Consider the following 20,864-nt stretch of genomic DNA (forward strand, 5'->3'; position numbering starts at 1 on the left):
GAGAGAGAGAGAGATACACAGGGAGAGAGATACAGAGAGAGAGAGAGATACACAGGGAGAGAGATACACAGGGAGAGGGATACAGAGAGAGAGAGATACACAGAAGAGATACAGAGAGAGAGTGAGAGATACACAGAGAGAGAGAGAGATATACAGAGAGAGAGATACAGAGAGAGTTTCTGTTAGTTTTTATTGTCTTATTTTTCTACTTGCCACAATAGAGATGTATGTTAAAGATACAAATATATGTACACTACAGTTCAAAGGTTTGGGGTCACTTAGAAATGTCCTTGTTTTTGAAAGAAAAGCAAATTTTTTGTCCATTAAAATAACATTAAATTGATCCGAAATACAGTGTAGACATTGTTAATGTTGTAAATGACTATTGTAGCTGGAAACGGCTGATTCTTTATGGAATATCTACATAGGCGTACAGAGGCCCATTATCAGCAACCATCACTCCTGTGTTCCAATGGCACGTTGTGTTAGCTAATACAAGTTTATCATTTTAAAAGGCTAATTGATTATTAGAAAACCCTTTTGCAATTATGTTAGCACAGCTGAAAACTGTTGTCTGATTAAAGAAGCAATAAAACTGGCCTTCTTTAGACTAGTTGAGTATGTGTAGCATCAGCATTTGTGGGTTCAATTACAGGCTCAAAATGGCCAGAAACAAAGAACTTTCTTCTGAAACTTGTCAGTCTATTCTTGTTCTGAGAAATGAAGGCTATTCCATGTGAGAAATTGCCAAGAAACTGAAGATCTCGTACAATGCTGTGTACTACTCTCTTCACAGAACAGTGCAAACTGGCTCTAACCAGAATAGAAAGAGGAGTGGGTGGACAACTGAGCAAGAGGACAAGTACATTACAGTGTTTAGTTTGAGAAACAGACACCTCACAAGTCCTCAACTGGCAGCTTCATTAAATAGTGCCCGCGAAACACCAGTCTCAACGTCAACAGTGAAGTGGCGACTCCGGGATGCTGGCCTTCTAGGCAGAGTTCCTCTGTCCAGTGTCTGTGTTATTTTGCCCATCTTAATCTTTTATTTTTATTGGCCAGTCTGAGATATGGCTTTTTCTTTGTAACTCTGCCTTACAAGGCCAGCCTCCTGGAGTTGCAAACTTTTGAACGGCAGTGTACATCAGTACCAGTCAAAAGTTTGGACACACCTACTCATTCGAGGGTTTTTTCTTAATTTTTGTACTATTTTCTACATCATAGAATAATAGTGAAGACATCAAAACTATGAAATAACACATATGGAATCATGTAGTAACCAAAACAAGTGTAGCCACCCTTTTCCTTGATGACACTCTTGGCATTCTCTCAACCAGCTTCATGGGGTAGTCGCCTGGAATGCATTTCAATTAACAGGTGTGCCTTGTTAAAAGTTAAGTTGTGGAATTTCTTTCCTTCTTAATGCGTTTGAACCAATCAGTTGTGTTGTGACATGGTAGGGGTGGTATACAGAAGATTGCCCTATTTGGAAAAAGACCAAGTCCATATTATGGCAAGAACAGCTCAAATAAGCAAAGAGAAATGACAGTTCATCAAAACTATAAGACATGAAGGTCAGTCAATGCGGAAAATTTCAAGAACTGTGCCGTCGAAAAACTATCAAGTGCTATGATAAAACAGGCTTTCATGAGGATCGCCACAGGAAAGGAAGACCCAGAGTTACCTCTGCTACAGAGGATAAGTTCATTAAAGTTAACTGCACCTCAGATTGCAGGCCAGATAAATGCTTCACAGAGTTCAAGTAACAGACACATCTCAACATCAACTGTTCAGAGTAGACTGCATGAATCAGGCCTTCATGGTCGAATTGCTGCAAAGAAACCACTACTAAAGGACACCAATAATAAGAAGAGACTTGCTTGGGCCAAGAAATATGAGCAATGTACATTAGAATGGTGGAAATGTGTCCTTTGGTCTGATGAGTCCAAATTTGAGATTTTTGGTTCCAACCGCCATTTCTTTATGAGACTTAGAGTAGGTGAACGGATGATCTCCACGTGTCGTTCCCACCGTGAAGCATGGAGGAGGTGGTGTGGGGGTGCTTTGCTGGTTACACTGTCGGTGATTTATTGAAAATTCAAGGCACACTTAACCAGCATGGCTACCACAGCATTCTGCAGTGATACGCCATCCCATCTAGTTTGCGCTTAGTGGGACTATCATTGTTTTTCAACAGGACAATGACCCAACACACCTCCAGGCTGTGTAAGGGCTATTTGAAGTGAGTGAGAGTGATGGAGTGCTGCATCAGATGACCTGGCCTCCACAATCACCCAACCTCAACCCAATTGAGATGGTTTGGGATGAGTCGGACCACAGAGTGAAGGAAAAGCAGCCAACAAGTGCTCAGCATATGTGGGAACTCCTTCAAGACTGTTGGAAAAGCATTCCAGTTGAAGCCGGTTGAGAGAATGCCAAGAGTGTGCAAAGCTGTCATCAAGGCAGTCGAAAAACTATCAAGCGCTATAGCTATACTTTGAAGAATCGCAAATATAAAATATATTTGATTTGTTTAACACTTTTTTGGTTACTACTTAATTCCATGTGTGTTATTTAATAGTTTTGATGCCTTCACTATTATTCTACAGTGTAGAAAATTAAAAATAAAGAAAAAACATTGAATGAGTCGGTGTTCTAAAACTTTTGACTGATACTGTATATATAGATAGATAGAAATAGTGACACGACGAATAAATATACAGTGTATAACAAATAAAAATAAAGAGTCATATTAACATGGCTATATACAGGAAGTACCAGCACAGAGTTGATGTGCAAGGTAATTGAGGTAGCTATCTACATATAGGTAGGGGTAAAGTGACAAGGCAACAGGATAAATAGAAGCAGGTAGCATTTGATTAGCTATTTCGCTGTATTGTTTAACAGTCTTATGGCATGGGGCTGTTCAGGGTCCTGTTGGTTCTAGACTTGGTGCGTTAGTACCGCTTGTCATACGGTAGCAAAGAGAACAGTCTATGACTTGGGTGGCTGGAGTCCTTTACAATTTTTTGGGGCCTTCCTCTGACACCACCTGATATAAAGGCCCTGGATGGCAGTGAGGTACTGGGCCGTACTCACCCCCCTCTGTAGCGCCTTGGGGTCGGGTGCCTTGCAGTTGCCGTACCAAGCAGGTGATGCAGCCAGTCAAGATGCTCTCAATGGTGCAGCTGTATAACTTTTTGAGGATCTTATGGTGAAGTCAGTGAAGACACTTGTCAGCTGGTCAGCAAATGCTCTGAGTACGCGTTTTGGTATTCCGTCTCACTCCGCGGCCTTGAAAATGTTAACCTGTTTAAAGGTCTTACTCGCATTGGCTACGTAGACATTATGTACAGGAGACATTTGTACAAAAAAGTTACGATCAGCGTAAAAAAAAACACACAGAGTAACAAAATTGGTCAGGAGCCCGTAAGACAGCTGCTTATCCCATGTAGATCTCAGAGCTGTTCAGCAGTTCAACCTATTCTATTTCAATAATACACAAACCAGTTCAACCTATTCTATTTCAGTAATACACAAACCAGTTCAACCTATTCTATTTCAGTAATACACAAACCAGTTCAACCTATTCTGTTTCAGTAATACACAAACCTGTTCAACCTATTCTATTTCAGTAATACACAAACCAGTTCAACCTATTCTATTTCAGTAATACACATACCAGTTCAACCTATTCTATTTCAGTAATACACAAACCAGTTCAACCTATTCTATTTCAGTAATACACAAACCAGTTCAACGTATTCTGTTTCAGTAATACACAAACCAGTTCAACCTATTCTGTTTCAGTAATACACAAACCAGTTCAACCTATTCTATTTCAGTAATACACAAACCAGTTCAACCTATTCTGTTTCAGTAATACACAAACCAGTTCAACCTATTCTGTTTCAGTAATACACAAACCAGTTCAACTTATTCTATTTCAGTAATACACAACTGCAATACAAGATCACTAGCAAATGTATAGCCACAACAGTGTCAACAGTATAAACCAGGGGTGGCCAACCAATGCAGGTTTTTGCTCCAGACCTGCTCCAAGACACAATAGGCCTGGGCTAAATACAGCAAAACTCATAACAACCTAGTGTTTATCTTTGTGATTGAAATAGACAAGTCTGATTCTATCATATGAACCCATTGTTGATCAACCAACACAACTGATTTTCCATTCTGATAATACTGTAGCAGCAAACAGGTCACACTTGGCCAGTATGTGTCTGCCATCTGCTGGTAAAACTGCATCTGATTAACGTATTTATTCACAATGTCACATCACAGATTCATAGTTCATACCCACATCAAATCAAGTAGTCTATTATTATATTATCTTCACCCTTAGAAGTAGTTGAAACGGCAATTGATAACCAATACTATACTTTAACTTTACAATGAAATTGTTAAAAACACATGGGTCATTTTAGACTGTATCGAATTCCATATAGTTCTATTGCCTTTGATAAGCCGACACACACAGCAAGGTAGGCTATTCTTTCTCTCACCCAGGACAGGTGGATGTTTTGAGTAGATTATCTGATAGATTTACTCGTTGTATATTGACCCACTTGTGGAGTGTGAGTTCATAACGTGGAGTGATGCGAAAGTGGGTAATGCCTCATACCAAACGAATTCCCAGGGCTGCCAAAACCGACCATTCTGTCCATGTGTCTGAGTGTTTGTGTGTGTGTTTTGGGTTTTTGATAAGCTTTGGATAAACAGTATTTTGATAAACAGTTTATGGATATAACATTGTGTTACTGAATAAATGTATAGACATAAATGATTTATGAATGCACCACCATTGCCTCACCTTATAGTGTTCTTTGTATAATTATGTCGGCCATGTTGGGTGAATCCAAATGAAAGAAACCAGTAACATAACTCATAGTTTATAACGAGCTTATCATTTTACCATGTCATTTTTTTGTACAACCAAGCAGCATAATCAATGTAAATGTTAATATACAAGTTTCCACTTCCTACACCTTTAAAAGGCAGACCTACATGATGACAAACAATCTGCAGGTCTAGCTATGCATTACGCCAATAAATAATCAACAGGAGATTTTTTGTAGGTAGAATACCATATCTCTATCGATATTAATAACAAATGAATACCAGATCAGGATAAATGCATCTTTCTAGAGCTCCGACTTTCCGACCTGAACATCACCAATGTCCTGATTTGACCTCATTTTTTCCCATAGTTCCCAGTTGTCTTGAAAGCACAGAAATAATCAACATGCATGGCATAGCACAATTATACAAAGACCACAGCTTGTGAACAAAGTTATCTTCACAATCATTTAAACGTTTCTTTGCCGTCTCTGTCTGCTGAAGAGAGTCTAGAAAAGTTCAATGGAATTTTGGAGATGGTTCCTCAATGCGGAAAAAAGTGAAAAGCTCCCGAGTGGCGCAGCGGTCTAAAGGCACTGCATCTTAGTGCTAGAGGCGTCACTACAGACCCTGGTTTGATTCCAGGCTGTATCACAACCGGCTGTGATTAGGAGTCCCGGCGCACAATTAGCCCAGGGTCGTCTGGGTTCAAATCAAATCAAAATCAAATCAAATGTATTTATATAGCCCTTCGTACATCAGCTGATATCTCAAAGTTCTGTATAGAAACCCAGCTTAAAACCCCAAACAGCAAGCAATGCAGGTGTAGAAGCATGGTGGCTAGGAAGTCAGCACCTCATGAGTAAATGTCAGTTGGCTTTTCATAGCCGATCACTAGGAGTATCTCTACCACTCCTGCTGTCTCTAGAGAGTTGAAAACAGCAGGTCTGGGACAGGTAGCACGTCCGGTGAACAGGTTAGGATTCCATAGCCGCAGGCAGAACAGTTGAAACTGGAGCAGCAGTACGGCCAGGTGAACTGGGAACAGCAAGAAGTCATCATGCCAGGTAGTCCTGAGGCATGGTCCTAGGGCTCAGGTCCTCCGAGAGAAAGAGAGAAAGAAAGAATTAGAGAGAGCATACTTAAATTCACACAGGACACCGGATAAGACAGGAGAAGTACTCCAGATATAACAAACTGACCCTAGCCCCCCGACACATAAACTACTGCAGCATAAATACTGGGGGCTGAGACAGGAGGGGTCAGGAGACACTGTGGCCCCATCCGATGATACCGCCTGGCAAGGGCCAAACAGGAGGGATATAACCCCACACACTTTGCCAAAGCACAGCCCCCACACCACTAGAGAGATATCTTCAACCACCAACTTACCATCCTGAGACAAGGCCGAGTATAGCCCACAAAGACCTCCGCCACGGCACAACCCAGGGGGGGCGCCAACCCAGACAGGAAGATCACATCAGTGACCCAACCCACGCAAGTGACGCACCCCTCCTAGGGACGGCATGAAAGAGCACCAGTAAGCCAGTGACTCAGCCCCTGTAATAGGGTTAGAGGCAGAGAATCCCAGTGGAGAGAGGGGAACCGGCCAGGCAGAGACAGCAAGGGCGGTTCGTTGCTCCAGAGCCTTTCCGTTCTCCTTCACACTCCTGGGCCAGACTACACTCAATCATATGACCCACTGAAGAGATGAGTCTTCAGTAAAGACTTAAAGGTTGAGACCGAGTCTGTTTCTCTCACATGGGTAAGCAGACCATCCCATAAAAATTGAGCTCTATAGGAGAAAGCCCTGCCTCCAGCTGTTTGCTTAGAAATTCTAGGGCTGTGTAGGTATGTACGGCAGGACCAAATCAGAAAGATAGGTAGGCGCAAGCCCATGTAATGCTTTGTAGGTTAGCAGTAAAACTTTGAAATCAGCCCTTGCCTTAACAGGAAGCCAGTACGGAGGCTAGCACTGGAGTAATATGATCAAATTTTTTGGTTCTAGTCAGGATTCTAGCAGCCGTATTTAGCACTAACTGAAGTTTATTTAGTGCTTTATCCGGGTAGCAGGAAAGTAGAGCATTGCAGTAGTCTAACCTAGAAGTAACATGGATAAATTTTTCTGCATAATTTTTGGACAGAAAGTTTCTGATTTTTTGCAATGTTACGTAGATGGAAAAAAAGCTGTCCTTGAAACAGTCTTGATATGTTCATCAAAAGAGAGATCAGGGTCCAGAGTAATGCCGAGGTCCTTCACAGTTTTATTTGAGACGACTGTACAACCATCGAGATAAATTTTGTCACGCCCTGGCCTTAGTATTCTGTGTTTTCTTTATTATTGTGGTTAGGCCAGGGTATGACATGGGTGATTTATGTGTTTTGTGTTATCTAGGGGTTTTGTAGATTAATGGGGTTGTGTTCAGTTTAGTGTTCTAGGTAAGTCTATGGTTGCCTGGAGTGGTTCTCAATCAGAGGCAGGTGTTTATCATTGTCTCTGATTGGGAACCATATTTAGGCAGCCATATTCTTTGAGTATTTTGTGGGTGATTGTTTCCTGTCTCTGTGTTCTCTGCACCAGTTAGGACTGTTTCGGTTTTACCACGTTTTCTTATTTTGTATTTGTATAGTGTTTTCGTCTTTATTAAAGATGCTTAACAATAGCCACGCTGCATTTTGGTCCTCCTCTCCTTCCCAGGAAGAAACCCGTTACAATTTTGGGTTAGGGTTTGGCTGGGGTAGGCCGTCATTGTAAATCAGAATTTGGTCTTAACTGACTCGCCTAGTTAAATAAAGGTTAAATAAAAATTCAATCGACGTTTGAGTTGCTATCAAATAGGGAGGACAACAGTCCATGTGGATGGCTGGAGTAGCTGTGTGCATAGGAGTTGTTCTCCTCTGTTTTTGAGCAATATGTTTATCTTAGGCTGACTAATTTCATATAAATCTGATTTTTTTTAAACCAGATATTTCACTGTGTAAATTCATTGGGTAGGCCTGTAGTAGTATTCCTAATAAATCCTCTTTAGCTCGTGGAGTCCCATGAAAAAACTAGACTTGCAATAGCTTATTGTTCACTTATTTCAATTGTTTTATTTACTACTACAGTCTGTTCTTGGCTGCTGAATGTAAAATGCAGAAACCAAAGGAAAACCTATTTACATTTCGCTGATTCTGTTAAAAAATATTTCTTAAACGGAACGAAACGGGAAGAGAGAGCGCGCACACACCGTGGTGTGATCAAAATCCCCCATATGAGTAGCCTGATAATGTACCCTTCTGGACCTTGTATGCAAACAGTTGAGAATAGCCATAAGTGATCGAAATAGTTGCATAATCAGGCTGTATGGTACTCCTTGTATATAGCTCCATTCTTGTGTATGTTACCATTTTATTGTAATTACTTTTTAAACTGCATCGTTGGGAATGGCTCATAATCAAGGTTAAATCTACACCAGTTGTATTCAGGGCATGTGACAAATTCAATTGAATTAGATTTTATGCAGTTATTTCGACATGAAGCATTCAAAACGGTACGTTTGAGCGGTCTTGCTCTTTCTTCACTATTATCAGAGGGCTGTTATCAATCTGTACAAGATATGCCAGTCTATTTTGTCTAAAAGTAAAGGAGAGACTGACTGCATCACTTCTTGTTTTTAGAAGAAGCATCATGTGTTGAATATTCCAAATTGTTTACATAGTAAATTTACCCACAGCACTGACACACACACTTAACCCCACCAAATGAGTGACGTTTAAAATGTATGTAGTTCTGTCCTTAAGCTGTTCTTGTCTATTGATGTTCCGTATTATGTCATGTATCGTGTATTGTTTGTACCACAGGAAGAGTAGCTGCTGCAATCACCCCAGCTAATGGGGATCCCAAAAATATATATTTCTATTTAGCCTACATCCCTACAGTTTACAGCTATAGCCAATAATTGTATATTCACTTGATAACAATACCACATTCCTCATTGTACTGTGTTGTTGTAGCCTAGGTAGAATTGTTATTTTCTTATAATGTAGGCCTAATCAATAGCGGAGCTTTGCGTGACCGACTGCTAGAGCTCAGCCTGGAGGAACGCACAGATCGGACATTTCATCATATGTACACTTTTTTTTCTTGCCCTTTGACAGGTGAATATATTTATAGCCCAAATATTTAGTTAATGAGGATCCTAATATCTAGTTTATTATTTAGCTTACTCGGCTACACAACTCCAGACTCTCTCTTTCCAGCTATTCCCGTGCGCAGTAGGCTGAAGGCTACCGACGCAAACCTCAGATATTCCTGTTTTCATGAAATCCCAGGAAAAACTGTAGTCTACAAAAACTACAGGAGATTTAGATCAGCATCATAACCGGGAAAATAAATTACAGTGCAGCTTTTGTCCACAGGGTGGCACTTGTGAAGTCAGATAATGTTTCTTATGTCCACAAGGTGTCACTGTTCGAGAGTGTGAGATAGTATGAACCCATTCAACCCATAGAGGCAGTATTGTGTAACTCGATCGGTAAGGCAAAGGGGCGGGTATTCAGGGACCCAGTCTATTGGTCGCACCTCCCGACAGTTCAGTTTTCTCACAATCTGATTGGAGGACGGTTGTTACCGGGTATGGAACCGCAGTGGCGGCAAGAGGGTTTCCACTAGTTACCAGTCACAAAGTCAACATTTGTGATAAAAATATGTTTTTCGATGTTCATTTAAGGTTAGGCATACGGTTAAGGTTAGATTCCAATTTTAAGAATATACATTCTGAAAATAGGTGGGATTTAGCCATAATTATGACTTTGTGGCTATATAAGCTATGTGATGGCCAAAGAGAGACAAAATAGTTACTTGATGGGTGTTTATGTAATACTGAATGTCTAACCTACAAGGATGACTACTGGTTACATCTTTATTAGGCTTATATAATAATCTGTATTATTAAAGCAATCCAGAGTTATCAATTGACACATAATAATGTAACACTACTTCATAACAATACTTGTGAGGTTTCTTACCTGGATCACAGGGCATACACCAGTCGGCCAGGCTTATAGGTACAGAGGCAAGGAGGAGTGCCTATACATCCCGCTGCCTCATAGCATAGTTTGGATTAGAACTGCTGAATGGGACAAAAAGTCCTTTGGCCTGCACGTTCCACTAAACCAACAGGATGTGGTCCAGTCCAGAGCTGTGATCAGTCAGCATATTGAACAGGAAGTGTTTCAGCTGACTGACTCACATAGGATGTGGCAAGACACCACTCTATTCCTCTACCATATAACTGGGGGAGTGACTGGAAAGGAATGCTGACTAACTAGAGGGCTGTTCTGATTTTTTTATAAAGGACCATCTAAGATCAAAGGGAGATTTGCTAAAAACACATCAGTTAATAATATGTCTTTATTACAAATGTGTATTAAATAATATGAAAAGTCAGTAAGTAATTATCACAGTATAGATTACTATCCACATAGATTTTTTTACACAATTAAGTCATTTTCCCAAATTAACAAATGTAGTTTGAAATACAACACAATCACATAGATATTATGTACAAATATACATACAAAGAAGACAGGTGAAATGTAGAAGACAAACTTCATTACAAAGGCTTTGGCAAAAGAGTGCGTACATACATACAATTGTGTAAAATATCTGAAAAGTAAACAAAACAATGCCTTTTGCAAAACAAAAATGTACAAATGAGCAGTAAAATAAAAAAAAATACAGAGTCCAGTGCATGTCTTCAGACATTCTCCATGAGTAAAATGGCAGCCTTGTGTGCTTGGCTGCCCCCCATATCCATGTCATGGTTTGGGGGTTTGGGGTAAGAAGTCACTAGTGGGTAGTGTTGGGCAGAGTCTAGTTTAAGGCAGGTACCCGCATACTGAGGGAGAGTGAGGCAGGGTTTGACGGCAGAGGCTTGGGACAGGACATTTTGTTGGGGCTGCGCACCTCGGCCTGCCAGGAGGGGGTCTTCTTGCTGGTCATGTGACGGCGGGCATGTTTGGTCAGGTGGTCGCTACGCATAAAGCGCCGTTCGCACACGGGACACACAAACTTCTTCTCGCCCGTGTGGGTCCGCCGATGACGCGAGAGCTCGTCGGAGCGCGCAAACTTCTTGTCGCAGCCCTCCCAACTGCAACTGAAGGGCTTCTCACCTGAGAGAGAAAATTAGAAATAGAGAGTGTAAGTGAGCAAGTCATTATCATTTAGTCACCAACAAACCCCAACATACTTTGAGTCAAATAAATGACCTTATAATCTTCAGTTTACATCGTGATACACAAATCAAGATCCTAACATCTTATCCCATAAATGTCAAGTTCTCTCTCACTTCCACTCATCCATGAGAAGCACTGTGAACTCTCGCTTACCTGTGTGTGTTCGGAGGTGTGCCTTGAGGTGGGAGCTCTTGAAGTAAGTCTTCCTGCAGCCGGGGAAGTTGCACACGTAGTTCCTCCGGCGGGAGAAGTCCATCTTTGTGGCACTGCAGGGTCCGGCGGGCACGTAGACCGGGGCGGGGGCCAGAGGTAGCAGCTTGGTGTGGCCCAGGGTCATGACAGTCTGTGGGGAGCAGTGGGGTGCCTGAGACATGTGGGACTGGGGGAGAACCAGCATCACCGTGCCCTGGGGCATAGCCTGGCCCATGAGGAAGGGCTGCTGGAGGGCCCCTAGAGGGCCAGACTGGGGCAGGATGGATGTGGGGGTCCTAGATGTCTGCATCGGGCCCTGGATGAACGCTGAGATCATCCCTGATTGGCTGGTCACCGGGAACATCTGGCAGATGATTGGAGGAATGGAGGTGGGGGGCGGGGAGAGGCGTGTGGGCAGGCTGTTTTGTGATTGGGTGTTAGCGGGAGGAGGGGAGGGGCTCTCCTTACAGTGGATAGCCTGTGGCTCTTCCTTCTCAGTCTTGACTGGCTGTTCCCTACAGGAAGAGATGAGGGCGAGGTTGGGTGTGAAGGGAGGTTTGCTGCTCTGTTCAGGCTTTACTGTGTGCTGTTGATGGACCACCAGCTCTGAGATCCTCTGTTGCTCGGTGGGGTGTGCTGGAATTTGCTCGCAGGGCTGTGTGTCTGCGGTGTGGCGGATGACGCTGGTTACCATTGCTCGGCACGGTGCCGGTGTTGGGGTCTTTCCAGTGTTTGGGGACTCAGCAATAGAGGCCATGGGCGGTCGTGGGACCCCACAGACCCTTACAGAAAGGCTGGAGCTGGGCCGGCTCAGAGGAGAGGTGCTTGTGTGGATGGCAGCGCTGGTGGAGGTTTCAGCAAAGCTGGGGCTGTGAGGAGGTGTCATACACTGGAAACCAGAGAGAAAAAGGCAAGACAGAATCAGTGTATGTGCACCATACTAGGAAGCTTTTTCAAACAGAAATTTGCATCCTGCAGCACTAATTCCCAAAAGTTTTGGGACACTGGTAAGTCCATGGAGAATAACAGTACCTCCTCCCAGCTGCCCACTGCACTGAGGCTAGGAAACACGGTCACCACCGATGAATCTACGATAATCTAGAATTTCAATAAGCATTTGTCTACGGCTGGCCACGCTTTCCACCTAGCTACCCCAATCCCAACCAACAGCTCTGCAACCTCGCAGCAACTGACCCAAGCCCCCCCAGCTTCTCCTTCACCCAAATCCAGACAGCTGATGTCCTGAAAAAGCTGCAAAACCTGGACCCCTACAAATCAGCTGGGCTAGACAATTTGGACCCTCTTCCGAAAATTATCCATTGTCGCAACCCCTATTACTAATCTGTTCAACCTCTTTCGTATCGTCTGAGATTCCTAAAGCTTGGAAAGCGGCCGCGGTCATCCCCCTTTTCAAAGGGGAAGACACTCAAGACCCAAACTGTTACAGACCTATATCCATCCTGCCCTGCCTTTCTAAAGTCTTCGAAAGCCAAGTGAACAAACAGAGCACCGACCATCTCGAAACCCACAGTACCTTCTCCGCTATGCAATCTGGTTTCCGAGCTGGTCACGGGTGCACCTCAGCCACACTCAAGGTTCTAAACGATATCATAATGCCCATCGATAAAAAAAAAAACAGTACTGTGTAGCAGTCTTCATCGACCTGGCCAAGGATTTCGACTGTCAATCAAAGTACGCTAATGACTGCCTTGCCTGGTTCACAAACTACTTCTCAGACAGAGTTCAGTGTGTCAAATTGGAGGGCCTGTTGTCCGGACCCCTGGCAGTATCTATGGGGGTGCCACAGGGTTCAATTCTCGGGCCGACTCTTTTCTCTGTCTGTGTCTGTGTGTGTGTGTGTCTGTGTGTGTGTGTGTGTGTGTGTGTGTATATATATATATCAATGATGTCGCTCTTTCTTTGATCCACCTCTACACAGACGACACCATTCTGTATACATCTGGCCCTTCTTTGGACACTGTGTTAACAAACCTCCAAACAAACTTCAATGCCATACGACACTCCTTCCGTGGCCTCCAACTGCTCTTAAACACTAGTAAAACTAAATGCATGCTCTTCAACCGATCGCTGCCCACACCCGCCTGCCCGCCAAGCATCACTACTCTGGATGGTTCCGACAAAATATGTGGACAACTATAAATACCTAGGAGTCTGGCTAGACTGTAAACTCTCCTTCCAGACTCATTAAGCATCTCCAATGCAAAGTTAAATCTAGAATCGCCTTCCTATTTCACAACAAAGCCTCCTTCACTCATGCTGCCAAACATACCCTCGTAAAACTGACTATCCTACCAATCCTTGACTTTGGCGATGTAATTTACAAAATAGCCTCCAACACTACTCTGCAAATTGGATGCAGTCTATCACAGTGCCATCTGTTGTGTCACCAAAGCCCCATACACTACCCACCATTGCGACCTGTATGCTCTCATTGGCTGGTCCTCGCCAAACCATCTATAAGTCGTGGCTAGGTAAAGCTCCGCCTTATCTAAGCCCACTGGTCACCATAGCAACACCCATCCATAGCACGCGCTCCAGCAGGTACAGATGAGTCGGAAGTTTACATACACCTTAGCCAAATACATTTGAACTCAGTTTTTCACAATTCCTGACATTTAATCGTAGTAAAAATTCCCTGTCATACGTCAGTTAGGATCACCACTTTGATTTAAGAATGTGAACCCCTATAAGCTACAGGATTGAGGTCAGGGCTTTGTGATGGCCACTCCAATACGTTGACTTTGTTGTCCTTAAGCCATTTTGCCACAACTTTGGAAGTATGCTTGGGGTCATTGTCCATTTGGAAGACCCATTTGCGACCAAGCTTTAACTTTCTGACTGATGTCTTGAGATGTTGCTTCAATATATCCACATCATTTTCCTGCCTCATGATGCCATCTATTTTGTGAAGTGCACCAGTCCCCTCTGCAGCAAAACACCCCCACAACATGATGCTGCCACCCCCGTGCTTCACGGTTGGGATGGTGTTCTTCGGCTTGCAAGCCTCCTCTTTTCCTCCAAACATAACGATGGTCATTATGACCAGAGGACATTTCTACAAAAAGTACGATCTTTGTCCCCATGTGCAGTTGCAAACCGTAGTCTGGCTTTTTTTAATGGCGGTTTTGGAGCATTGGCTTCTTCCTTGCTGAGCGGCCTTTCAGGTTATGTCGATATAGGACTCGTTTTACTGTGGCTATAGATACTTTTGTACCCATTTCCTCCAGCATCTTCACAAGGTACTTTGCTGTTGTTCTGGGATTGATTTGCACTTTTCGCACCAAAGTACATTCATCTGTAGGAGACAGAACGCGTCTCCTTCCTGAGTGGTATGACCGCTGCGTGGCCCCATGGTGTTTATACTTGGTACTATTGTTTGTACAGATGGACGTGGTACCTTCAGGCATTTGGAAATTGCTTCCAAGGATGAACCAGACTTGTGGAGGTCTACAATTTTGGCTAATTTCTTTTGCTTGACATCATGGGAAAATCAGAGGCACCGAGTTTGAAGGTAGGCCTTGAAATACATCCACAGGTACACCTCCAATCGACTCAAATTATGTCAATTAGCCTAACAGAAGCTTCTAAAGCCACGACATCATTTTCTGGAATTTTCAAAGCTGTTTAAAGGCACAGTCAATTTAGCATATGTAAACTTCTGACCCACTGGAATTGTTATACAGTGAATTATAAGTGAAATAATCTGTCTGTAAACAGTTGTTGGAAACATTGTGTCATGAACAAAGTAGATGTCCTAACTGACTTGGCAAAACCAATATTTGTTAACAAGAAATTAGTGGAGTGGTTGAAAAACGAGTTTTAATGACTCCAACCTAAGTGTATGTAAACTTCTGAATTCAACTGTATATTTCACTGGTCATCCCCCAAAGCCAACACCTACTTTGGCTGCCTTTCCTTACAGTTCTCTGCTGCCAATGACTGGAACAAATTACAAAAATCACTGAAGTTGGTGATATCTCCCTCACTAACTTTAAGCATCGGCTGTCAGAGCAGCTTACCGATCGCTGCAGCTGTACACAGCCCATCTGTAAATAGCCCATCCATCCAACCACCTACCTCATCTCCATATTACGTTTTTTTTATGCTCTTTTGCACACCTGTGTTTCTACTTGCACATCCTCATATGCACATCTATCACTCCAGTGTTCATTGCTAAATTGTAATTACTTCGTCACTATGGCCTATTTATTGCCTTACCTCCTTACTTCATTTGCACACACTGTATACAGATTTTCTATCGTGTTATTGACTGTATGTTTATTTATCCCATGTGTAACACTGTTGTTTTTGTTGCACTGCTTTGCTTTATCTTGGCCATGTCACAATTGTTAATGAGAACTTGTTTTGTAGAACAAAGACCCACTGGTGTTCTAGTACAGCCACTGTGGTGTTCTAGTACAGCCACTGTGGTGTTCTAGTACAGCCACTGTGGTGTTCTAGTACAGCCACTGTGGTGTTCTAGTACAGCCACTGTGGTGTTCTAGTACAGCCACTGTGGTGTTCTAGTACAGCCACTGTGGTGTTCTAGTACAGCCACTGTGGTGTTCTAGTACAGCCACTGTGGTGTTCTAGTACAGCCACTGTGGTGTTCTAGTACAGCCACTGTGGTGTTCTAGTACAGCCACTGTGGTGTTCTAGTACAGAAGTCCTAGGTTGGGTGTGTTCTGTTTCAAATTGGAGGTTTAATGTAGCTGTTAGGAGAGATACGTGACCACAGTAGGCACGTATGCACACTACACTAATGACTAGTTCGAGATGGATGGCTGTAAAACAGTGATTTTTACAACCAGCAGCTGAGAGAGATGAGCACTGGGTGAAGTTGAAACCGACTATCTCTTTATCTCTTTCCTGACACCTGTGCAACAACCTCCCTAACCCCTCCAACCCCTATAAGCCATGCAAAGTTTTTAGCAAACACACCAACCTGAGATAAAGACACTGTCTCAAAGCTGGTTTACACAGTAAGTCAAAGCTAGGACTCACAGATGTTTATGTGTGATGGTTGTTTTGGGATGTGTGGGGTTTATGGTTGTCCATAGAGAATACACTCTTACCAGGGAGGAGAGCGAGACAAAGTCTTTGGGGGTCTCCGGTGGGTCCGGAGGCAAAAGGGAGTCGCAGGAGTCCGAGGCGGGGGTAAGGGGTCTGGGTTTGCAGGGGTTGGGGCGGTGTTGGCCCCAAGAGCTCATGCAGACCAGAGCCTCTGCAGCCTCCAGGTCTGTGTACTCCAGACTGCAGCCTGGGGAGGACTGCTCACTGTAGTGCCTCTTCCTCTTCAGATAGGAGCCGCAATAGTCCATCCCCATCCCATTCATCTGGAGGAAAGAAAGTTTTTCTGATGATGGTATAATAGAAGACTTGTAAGTCACAATAGGGACTAATCACAATGATAACTGGGAAATGAGACCCAATCAAAACCATACAGCTAGATGTATTCATTTGCATCCAAATGACCTCAAATAAATGTGTGAAATGTTTCTATTCTTAACAGTCATTAGCTTAATGTCAAGTGCCAGTTGCTGCGAGGTTGTCACAGTGTGGCCGTTAAGAGTGCTGAAGGAGCAGACTTTTGAGATTACATCCCATCTGCCCTAAACCTACGAGCCAAGTAACCTCCCATTGCCAAATATAGACCAACTAGTAATGTATCCCTACCACTTGCCACGTGAGACCGAAACCCGCATGCACAGGGGATGTTACCCAGTGTGAACGCTGCATCAGGAAGTGCTTTGTCTGCAATGACACTATCAGTGATCGTATGGCCACTCCCAACATCAAATAATGTGACCAGTTTCACATAGTGAAAGCGTGGCCCGCCTAGGCACAAACAATACCACTCTACAGGGCTACCTGGTTATCATAGGGTGACGTTGGGTACCATTAACACAGGTCAATAAAACAAATGCTACACTATTGCACAATTCTGTCAACTGGGCACTGTTGAATTAAAGATATTGGACCAACAGTCAATCATTGCGAAGTCATTGGATAATATGATTGGATGGTATAAATGTAAATAAATCTCAATGAATCTTTTTTTTTCTCAATAATTTTGAACTAACATGACTCAATTACCAACTGAATTATATTATAAAGTAAAAAGTCCAAAGTGAAATTTATAAACTGGAGTGACAAACAAATACAGTATCCTATTGACCCATTATTCAAACGTTTGTCATGAAATAATACGCATGTTGACTTGAAATAATAATATTAATAAAAAATATATAAATCTTCTTACCCCATACGAGACTTCAATGTCTGAACATTTTTGTAACGGCATTGTTTAGGTATATTTGAATTAAGTTTAGCGTCAACCGGATATGGAACAAAAGAAGCGGTGTCACTCCGCCCGATCAGTAGAGACTGGCTGTTCAATTCGTTTTCACTACGTCCTCTCTCAGCTGTGTAAAACATCAGGATAAAAAAAGGAAAACAAAATTCACAACACACAGGCGGATGGCAACATGCCACCAATGAAAAACAAATGTGTGTGAGATCTTAGCCAATAGCAGGCGAGACGACGCGTGATCAGTGCATGGTGGCCGGACGATTGGAGGAAATAGGGTGCGTGGCTGTTGGTGGGCGTGCAAAGGGGTCATCGGTGTCAGAAAGAACCCGATGAACTGCAAGTCTGAAAACTAGGTGAAAGGTCTTATGCCGCGTTCATTACAACTGGGAGCTCGGAAATCTCTGACTTCAAATGCGTTTTAAATAACTGGGAACTCGGAAAAAACTAGCCTCAACTGGGAATAATCGATTTGAACGGTCAGAATTCCAACTCGGGACTCTTTCTAGAGCTCCAATTTTCCGACATGAAGATCACTGACGTCATGATTCGACCTCGTATTTTCCGAGTTCCAAGAAGTTTTGAACGCGGAACTAGTGCCGGATGAGGGGACTCCTGAGTTTCTCCCATATGTTTTTGACATACTTTTATGTTTATTATTTTTTACAGGATATCTAAAGCTTTTAGAGTTTGCCAATGAATACTCTCGTTTTTTGTCAGTTAGTAGTTTGTCAGCTATTAAAATCACAATGCTTTTCAAATTCAGTAAAAAGTCATGCTCTATTTTACCACCTTAATGATGTGCAATTTCAAGCTACACCATTGTCACATCGTATCTACCTAACAAAGCAGGCGTAACATGAACATTGTATCAGACCTTAGTAACATTCATATTATATCTGTTACAAAACGTCTCTACTTATTGCTACTTCTAGTAGATATATTACTATGTAGCTAATGTTGGATTTATTTTGACACTTCTGTTTTCAAATACTGCATGAGACCATTGTGAACTTCAGAGGTCTCAGGTTGCCTAATGCGTAAAAATATATAACAAATGTCAATCCAAAATCACATTGAAAATTCAACACCCCACAGTAATATAAACATTGTTGGGTCATATTTGAGTTAAATACTGTTTTTAGACCCACCCCTCTCAACCCCATATGGTTTATATGGGCTCATAAAAAACATCTTTAGAGGAATTCTAGGGTGGAGCTTGTGAGCAACCTAGCCTCTGTTTTTGTCCATAGAGCCCAACATTTTGCTCCAGGCCCCATTGTTATGGTACGGAAAAACAGAGTACCAGTATGTAGGATATATCATGTCAAAATCACAGGATGTTGTGTAGGTCTAATACATAATGAAATATGTCATGAACTTATAACAAAGACAATGCATCATATGACTTCAGAGAAGGCTTACTGTAGCCCTGGACTCAACATTTCATTGCACCAAGAACATAGCTGTGTTTTAACCATGGGCAACACATTTAATGTAATATCGAAACTGTATTAAATATCCAAATATAATTTTGTTTTTGCAGTTATTGTACATGTCTCTACATTACAGGCGGCTGGTGGCACCTTAAATGGGGAGGACGGGCTTTATAGCTGGAATGGAATAAATAGAAAGGTATCGAACACCCGGTTTCCATGTATTTGATACCATTTCATTCACTCCATTCTAACCATTATTATGAGCCATCCTCCCCTCAGCAGCCTCCTGTGTATGTATGGTTTCTCAGAATTCCATGTCACAAATTCAAATGAGTGCTGACCTACATCTCCGAAACATTGCATCATCAAAATTGTTTACATGATGGAAGAAACTATAGTGTATGTCAAAAACTCTGCAACTGCAGTAGCCTATGTAATTAGATTACAATCTAAGATCTCTGACACACACTTAACACATTTTTTATTTTTAAGACTTTAAATGTTTTCTACATTCCCCATTCTCTGAACCTCTGAAAAGATTCAAATGAAACCGGTCATCTTCATTCTCTCTGTAGTTCAATCAACCAGTTTTCCCACCCAAACGACCCGGTATGTCAGGAGCAACCCGGGAGGCTGTGTTCCACTTCCAGTCACATAAGAATGACCTCAGGCAGCAGGGCTGAGTAGGGCTTGGTTGTACAATGCAACCCAGTGCCAGCAGCACAGCATAAGCTGTGAGAGGTGCAGAGGGAGGAGCAGGGCTAGAGATAGAGGCTGCAGCAGCAACAGAAACTGTTTGTGATATAAGTGGGGTAGAACCGTATGAACTTGGCCAACAAGAAAACTGGAGGAAAGGTTAACGCTGGTCAAATCTAGGCTCACACCTCCCCTCGCCTGATAACTCCTCCTCTCAGGAACTTCCATGAGGGGACACAGGAAGGGGGAGTTGAGGGCTATCACCCTGTGAGAGTTAGATATACCACCCCAGAGGCTATAACTCACTCCCACCCCCAAGCCCTGAAATGCGGACACTTCGGACAGGGGAGCAGAGTCAAGTAGAGAAATAGTCATTCTCACAGAAGTGCACCTCTCAGATATCAGCCTGGTCTCATAGACTAGACGTAACATAGTACATGAAAATCCAGGACACTTAAATTCATATGATATGTTACATTTGGCATGGTTACATAAGACAGAATGTTACTTAAGGCCAAAACAAAAGGAGGTGGTTAGTCAGGGTGTAGCAACCCAATGGTTGCGTATTCTAATCTCATCACGGAAAAGTTTAGCATTTTAGCTAATTAGCAACTTTTCAAATACTTACTACTTTTTCGCTACTTTGCGACTACTTAGCATGTTAGCTAACCCTTCCTCTAAGCCTAACCCTAACCTTAACCATTTTAGCTAACCCTTCCCCTAACCTTAACTCTTTAACCTAACTTCTAACCTTAACCCCTAGCCCTAATGTTAGCCAGCTAGCTAACATTAGTATTAGCCAGCTAGCTAACGTTAGCCACAACAAATTGGAATTTGTAACATATCATATGTTTGTAACATAGTGTAACATATTGTACATTTTGCTAACTCGGGAACGTATCATTCGAAATTGAATTTGTAACATATCATACGGAATGGATGATGGACATCCACAAATTAATACATACCATACGAAATGTAACATATCATACTAAAGTTTCCCAGATTTACATACAGAATAATACCAAATGCTCTGGGACCAGGTTGCTGCCATGCATTATTGCAAACTTGTGCTGACTATACACCAAATAGTGTATTAATGATATCAAGCCTGTTTGGATTTGTAAAGA

The 20,864-nt window shown here is 42.5% G+C and overlaps 1 protein-coding gene across 2 annotated transcripts; it reads right to left on the reverse strand.

Moving 5' to 3' along the window:
• Window positions 1–10,234: 10,234 nt before the first annotated feature.
• Window positions 10,235–17,731, reverse strand: LOC112247276 (Krueppel-like factor 11). Of its 2 annotated transcripts, none has more exons than XM_024415987.2 (4): window positions 17,552–17,731; window positions 16,365–16,625; window positions 11,230–12,157; window positions 10,235–11,013 (listed from the first exon to the last, which is right to left on the reverse strand). In XM_024415987.2, the coding sequence occupies exons 1-4, from the start codon at window positions 17,591–17,593 to the stop codon at window positions 10,715–10,717; spliced, it is 1,530 nt and encodes a 509-aa protein (XP_024271755.1). In that variant the 5' UTR covers window positions 17,594–17,731; the 3' UTR covers window positions 10,235–10,714. The 2 variants fall into 2 exon arrangements, with proteins under 2 accessions (XP_024271755.1, XP_024271757.1); XM_024415989.2 differs by having other exon boundaries at window positions 16,365–16,645; window positions 17,552–17,659.
• Window positions 17,732–20,864: the final 3,133 nt, after the last annotated feature.

Source organism: Oncorhynchus tshawytscha, unplaced genomic scaffold, assembly GCF_018296145.1.
Source record: "Oncorhynchus tshawytscha isolate Ot180627B unplaced genomic scaffold, Otsh_v2.0 Un_contig_1824_pilon_pilon, whole genome shotgun sequence".
Lineage (NCBI taxonomy): Eukaryota > Metazoa > Chordata > Actinopteri > Salmoniformes > Salmonidae > Oncorhynchus > Oncorhynchus tshawytscha.